Raw genomic sequence first — 6,836 nt, forward strand, 5'->3', positions numbered from 1 at the left:
AATATAAACTTATGGGTGAAATTTTATATTTTAAAAAGTTAAAACCATGGATTCAAACTCATGTCCAAACGTTGGTTTGAAACCATGGTTTGAAAATTCATGGCCAAACGCCTACTAACTCCTGAGCACATTTTCTTTGACACATCGCAATTCATTCCTGATACAATTAATAGCAGTATTACTTATTCATCTTATCCAGTTCTATTCTTAATATAAAAAAGATTGTCTTACTTTTCTTATTAGTTTGTCCCAAAAAGATTGGCACATTTCTATAATTAGAAACTATTTAACTTTATGAGATGATATACAACCACACAAATATTTAAAGCTTATTTTGGACCACACATTTCAAAAGTCTTTCTTTATTTCTTAAACTTCGTGTCAAATCAAACTAGATAATCTGTTTGGAACGGAGGGAGTACATAGTAAATCATGGGATTAACAATACCGGTACTATTCCTGTTCTAATGCACCCTATTCGGTATTATTAGGAAATTATGCAATGCATATTATTTGTCAGCATAACTAATACGGCTTATTCAGTATGCTTATACACCCAACCAAACAACCCTTTAGTGTTAAGCCATAGACACTGACATTGTGGCACAATTTAACAAAGGGGTTTTCTTTCCCAAAGCAGAGGTTTTGGTTTAACTGTCCTCAAGGTATACACTAAACATCTCTTTTTGGCTTTCAGTGTATTCTACTGTTGTGTGTAATTTTTGTTTTGGCCAACCAACCAAAAGGGATATCAGAAAATGATGTCAATTTAAGACAATCACTTTATCAACCCTTAAACATTAATAAAATCACCAAACATGCATCACTTTTCCCAAAGAGTCAAATTTCATTTACTCAAGTCACATGATAACTAATTATTTCTGCCAACTAACTCAAACTTTTTGCATTTCACAGAAAGAAAGAAAGAAAGATCTCCAAACTTTCAGTCCAGTCTAACAACACTTTCCCCTTTTTTACATCTTGGAAAGTGACTATTACAACAGCTTAGTACTTCCTAGGTAGTCAAGAATCAATAGGAACCATAACCTAAAACGTGGTAAAACAAATTTAAAAGGAAAAAAGCACGAAAACAAGGAGGCTTCTAAATGAAATTATTCTTCCAACTATTGTTTATCAGCTTAGAAAACTAACTTCCTACACGGAGCTGTCAAGTGTGTAGTTTTGCAGCCAATCACAGCAAGGTCTTGGATCGTTTCGACTATTAAATCCTTGAATATCTGTCTTTCCATGTCCAAGACAGCCTCGGACATCTCCACTGGACAATCTCCCCAACCATTGACAGTGTCTTGAGTCAAGTCTTTCTTGAGAACTTCACAAATGATCTCGACCAAGTTGTTACCACTTTCCCGTCCTTGGATCCTTTGGAACTCGGTCCAAATGTTTTCTGCTGATGGTTTTGCAAATACTTTCCATGGGGGAAGTTGCTTGTTTCTATCAAGAATTTCAGTGATAGTGTCAAAGATTAGCTTCCTTTCAAGTCTAAAGACCTTAGACGTGTCCTTTCCTTTGAGATATTGCTGCTTCTCCAACAGTAAAAATACATCAGAGTCTTCAGGCAGATAGCAGGAAGCTCTAAGGATGTCTGAAATGTAACCAAGATGAGAGTCATCCGTTGAATCGTTATACTTTGATCGTATAGGTGAAAATGCTGAGAGCCATAATTCTTCCTCCGATTCCCCAGAAACATCTGATTCAGCTATTAAGTAGCATTAGCAATAACCCAATCAGAAATATGGAAAGCTTTGTCTAATGTATTTCACTTGCCATCCTAATGAGGAGCAGACATGCTTTGTCTAATGCATTTAACTTGCCATCCTAACCATTCTTAACTAACATTCACTGGCACATGCTCTGTTGTAATGTAAAAATTGTATTTTGAGGAAAGATTTAAAAGACAATAACTAGAGATAGCATAGAAATGTCAATAAAAAATGATTGAAAGAAAATATAAATGTTTACCTTTGAAATCAATGTTCCTTTTCATAATGGGTGAAGGGGATGGTGAGTCGTCCCTGTAGAATGATGAGTCAAGAACTGACACCGGACTCGGTTGTGATTCAGGGGCTGTCATCTCTGCTATGCTATTAAGCAGCTTATCGCACCTCTCCAAAAGGCTCCTTCCTTCATTGTATTCCTCCAAATTTGATCTCTATAATGCCATTTCAAGAAACAACTATTAAACTCAAGTCATCAGTGATGTACTATATTTTCTCTTAAGATTAATTCAGTTAATTGATTTGCTACTACTATACCTCTGCATCGGTTTGGAAAGATGAGCTAACAGTGCTTTCAGAAATGGAAGACGACTCGTCCTCCACAACAAACGTTGTGATCTTCTCTTTCTGCTTACTTTCCATCGTTTCTCTCTTGTTTCTAGGTGATCCCTTTGCGCCATTTTGTTCCAAACTGGTTCTCCTCGAGCTAAGCTTGGGTGACTGAACTGGAGAAACTCTTCGATTCTCAATTGGCTCTCCTGCTCTTCTACGATTCTCAACATTCAGGTTCTTTGGTTTGGCCACAGAACTAGAAAGCCTCACACTGTTTTCTCTTTGAGTTGGCGAGCTGGAATCTCTAGATCTTATTGGACTTCGAGCATTAGGCCGTTCCCGACATGGGCTCACCGATGGAAGACTTTCGCTAGAGAGATTATTGGGTCTCCGGCCAATGACATTTCGGCTTCTCACATTTGAGGGTGGTGTACCATTTGCCATTCTTCTATGGCTTGGTGAAACTGATCTCGAAGGCCTCATAAGGACTATTGGGGATTCATCAGATGAGAAAGTAGGATCATATACAAAATTCCGCTGGCCAATCTGCTCCAATGGTCTTTTGTTATGTAAGAGTCCTTTGAGTTGCAAAGCCTCAAGGATTTGCTTCAATGTCTCGAGATCTTTAGAAGGCTCATCAATTCCTCTCATCTTCAGTCTCTTGTCAATCTCGCCATAGAGTGAGACTGTCTGCTTTGGCTCCGGGAAAATGTCTGCCGTATCAAAGAAACATTTCCTGAGTTGTGGTGCCTTCCACGGCGATGAACTTAAACTTCTGTTTGAAGCCTTTGGTCTTTCAATCTTCTCGTTCTTCAAAGGATAACCCATCCGGTCCATTGAGCTTCTACGTTCATTTGCCGCATTGTCTTTCATTGCAGTGTTTGATATGTTAGATCGAGGATGGTTTATCTCTTTGGAATCCACATGGTTTCCATCCACAAAACGACCATTAAACAAGTCCCGTGATACTCTGGATTCTGAAGCAGATCTTCGCAACTCCACTTTTGGCAGAGTTTCGGGGCTTGATTGGGGTAACGGTTCAAGTCCCATTAGCCGTGCAATGACACTCGGGCACGGACGCTGATTGTCGTCACCATCCTCTGTGTTCTCACCTTTGTTTGCTGATAGAACCGACGCCTTTGTTCGTAGGTCCCTCGGTCGAAGAGTTCCTTTAGCATCAACAACAGCTCTGCTGTCCAATGAAAGCCTCGGAGCTTCTTTACAAAACTTCCATGAAGACCTCGTCCCTTCTTTTACTTCAAACATGGGAAGAGGGAGTGGTGATTTTGGCGGTGTCGGTGTCTCTACCGGGACAGAAAGAGATGGCGGCTCAACAGGGCTGACCTCTGCTGCTGCTGCCTTCTTGGACTGGTCCGGACTTGGCTGTGGTTTCCCGAGCTCCTTTGAAACTGCCGGTGATGCAACAAATTTATTGGACTCGGAAGAATCATCAGGAACCTGAAAATTCAAAGGAACACCCTCCAATCATCCACCATTATAAGGAGAAAATGACAAAAATGGTCCCTTATCTTTGGTAGTAGGTTCAAAATAGTCCCTTAAGTATCAACTTAGCATATTTGGTCCTTTAAATTTGCCAAAAGTGAGCACTCTTGTTCTCCATCAAATACTTACCAAACTCCGATTGTTTAAATTCAATGTAGACATCTAAACAGAAATGAATAACCTGACAAACTTTAACTTACCGTGAAATGTGGCAAACGTTTGGTGGAATAGAGTCTCTTCCCGGCTAAAATGTGATTACGGTCGAAGAGCTGAAGAAATCCACCCATACAACCCATTCTTCTATCATCCACACCATCCATGTTGCCACCAGCCCTTTTTTTTTTTTTTTTTTGTTGGATGTACTACTTTATTTAGCTCCTGTTGAAGAACATCATTATGGTCAGTCCATGTGCCAATCAGTTAATTTACAGAGAAACAGCTTTAGTTAATAACCAATTATTATCAGTACTGCAAAAAATGTCTGATGATGGAGACACTTCTATGTAATTTGCATATAGGGTCTTTTGGTTTGCAAAATCACCTATTGGTTTGCAAAATCACCTATGTGTACTCTCCATTATAAGTTTCAAGATGGTGTTTTTTTTTTTATATAACTATAATGACATTGAGTTCTATTGATCTCAATAATGCTCAAGAATCAGAAAAATCAAAAAAAAAGAGAAAGAAGAGCATTTTTCTTTTAGATTCTTCTTTACACATTTATCTAAAAATGAAGTCATCATAGTATATATCTTGAATATACACACCAGATTCAAAAGAAAGTAGGAAAATGTAGCTTAAAACTTACTGGGATCTGGATTAGATAATGCTACTTTCAAGAAGCAAATGACATTCATTTTGTTAAAAAAAAAAAAAAAAAAGTTAAACCATTTAGCTTTTCCAAATTTTTCTTTGGTCTTTGAGTCATAACAAACAACCAAAACTCTAGCAAATACTTCATAAAAAAAAAAAAAAAATCTCCTATGATATTTCTCAGCTCCAAAAAAGAAATTTTTTGTCACATTTTTCTATTTCAAGATTTCATGAATTTACAATGCCATTAAAATAGAATCTTCCACACTTCTACAAAGGAAAAAAGAAAAGAGATCCTTTAATTATTTTGTGTCTCCTTCAATTTGGAAAACTCATTCAAGGAAGTAACAGTAATGGAAATCAAACATTTATAGAAATCCTTGCCTAAATCACTCAAGAAAGAAAAAGGTAAATCAAAATCACACAATCACACAAACCCAATGAGGTAAAAATCACACCTTTACACTAAACTTGAGCTTATTTTTCTTGTGAAACTTTTTTACCAATCCAATCACAAAATGAGGATGAATGCTGGTTAAAAAAATCACTAAAAAAATAAAAGGTGAATGTAAATCACACATTTACACAAACCCAATGAGGTAAAAATCACAACTTTAGCAAAAAAAAAAAATCCTCATTTTTTTGTACTAATTTTTTTTTCACAAATTGACATTAATGTCCAAAAAGAAAGGAACACAACAGTGAAAAGAAGAAATAAAACCATGACATTAAGCCACTCAAAGAAGAAGAAATCAACAAAACAACACTCATTTACACACACACAATGAGTTAAAAATCACACCTTTACACTATTTTAACTTCATTTTCTTGTGAACTTTTGACCAATTTAATCACAAGATGGATATCAATGCCCAAAAACAGAGGTACCCAATTGGGAAAAGAAGAAGAAATTAACAAAAGAACACACATTTACACAAACCCATTGAGTTAAAAATCACACCTTTACACTAAACTTGAGCTTCTTTTTTTTTTTCTTTGACCAATTCAATGACAAGAATGGCCAAAAAGAAAGGAACCCAATTGAGAAAAGAGCAAGAAAATCATGCCTGTAGCTTCAACACAAATAGTTACACAGATCTGAAGCTGGAAATACTCAGTAAACCATTCAAGAAAAGGAAGTGGTTATTCATGGCTATTGTAGTGATCATATATTGTGGCTATTCTTGCAAAAGAGAAGGTTTTATATGCAAATGTGTTTTAGTAATGAAAGTTCCAACTCCACCGAACAATTTAGGAGGGGAGTTAGAGTGGGGGGCGGGGGGTTGGGCGTGGTGGTTATAGGGGTAGAGGAGAGAAATATAGAGAAGAGAGCGTGTTGAGGGAGTGAGTGATATATTGGTTAGAGATCAGTTTTTGGGCCCACAATAAGGGTAGTGGGGTTTAGGGCGTGGGGGTGGGGGTGGGGGTGTTATTGTTTTGTGTTGCCAACTTTGAAGAACTTAGACCGTCAAAGAGCAATTAAAGAAAATAAAATAACAATAGGCTCTTTTTGGCATTTATCACAAATATTTAGTCTTCTTGGTGGACCAAAAGATATATAGTCTTCTTTATTCGAAATCTACTGAGTGAATTAATACAACAACAATATATTCAGTGAAATTCCACACTGGAGGGTAAAGTGTACGTAGACCTTATCCCTATCTCGAAAGATAAAGAGGTTGTTTTCGAAAGACCCTCGACTCAAAAAAAAACATGACAAAAAAAGTCATATAAGGACAAGCAAGTTCAAAGCAGTATGCAAATGAACTAATGAAAGCGAAAAAGTCATGATAAAACAATCTGAAAAAAGGGAGCAGTAGCAACCACAGATAGGACTGGGCATAAATACCGAAAACCAAAAAAGCGAACCGAAACCGAACCGAACTAGTTTGGTTCGGTGTCCACCTTCAAAAAATCGAAACCGAAATAGTCGAACCAAACTTTGACGAAATCGAACCGAAATTTAATACATTACCCAAAAAAAAAATAGTCCACGCCCATTAAGTTTAAGCAAAAAAAAAAAAAAAAAACTCAATTGTAACAAGCCCTTTTTTTCTTTTGTATCCCTAATTTTCCACTTCAATTGAGAAAATCAAATATCTTTAACAAAGAAATGTGACTAGGATGTGTCTTTAGGATTAATGTATATTCTTTATGTGTTTTCTTAATTATTCTTACTGTATGTATATAACACCTAGTAATCATATATTATTGTTATGGTTTTCTATTCTT

The 6,836-nt window shown here is 36.6% G+C and overlaps 1 protein-coding gene across 4 annotated transcripts; it reads right to left on the reverse strand.

Moving 5' to 3' along the window:
• Positions 1–860: 860 nt before the first annotated feature.
• On the reverse strand, positions 861–5,902 carry LOC132603222 (protein LONGIFOLIA 1). 4 transcript variants are annotated; one of them, XM_060316173.1, is made up of 5 exons: positions 5,672–5,902; positions 3,992–4,169; positions 2,274–3,746; positions 1,981–2,170; positions 861–1,717 (listed from the first exon to the last, which is right to left on the reverse strand). In XM_060316173.1, exons 2-5 carry the CDS (start codon positions 4,109–4,111, stop codon positions 1,140–1,142), a joined length of 2,361 nt encoding a protein of 786 aa, XP_060172156.1. In that variant the 5' UTR covers positions 4,112–4,169; positions 5,672–5,902; the 3' UTR covers positions 861–1,139. The 4 variants fall into 4 exon arrangements, with proteins under 4 accessions (XP_060172156.1, XP_060172155.1, XP_060172158.1 ...); XM_060316172.1 differs by having other exon boundaries at positions 5,566–5,902; XM_060316175.1 differs by having other exon boundaries at positions 861–1,708; positions 5,566–5,901.
• Between the last annotated feature and the right edge of the window lie 934 nt (positions 5,903–6,836).

Source organism: Lycium barbarum, chromosome 7 (genome assembly GCF_019175385.1).
Source record: "Lycium barbarum isolate Lr01 chromosome 7, ASM1917538v2, whole genome shotgun sequence".
Taxonomy (NCBI): Eukaryota; Viridiplantae; Streptophyta; class Magnoliopsida; order Solanales; family Solanaceae; genus Lycium; species Lycium barbarum.

Excerpts from the sequence above, each read along its gene's own strand:
- LOC132603222 (XM_060316173.1), bottom strand. The coding sequence starts at position 4,111 with ATGGATGGTGTGGATGATAGAAGAATGGGTTGTATGGGTGGATTTCTT. Across the intron at positions 2,171-2,273 it reads CTTTCCAAACCGATGCAGAG|AGATCAAATTTGGAGGAATA; the intron begins GTATAGTAGTAG and ends ATGGCATTATAG. Across the intron at positions 1,718-1,980 it reads AAGGAACATTGATTTCAAAG|CTGAATCAGATGTTTCTGGG; the intron begins GTAAACATTTAT and ends GCTACTTAATAG.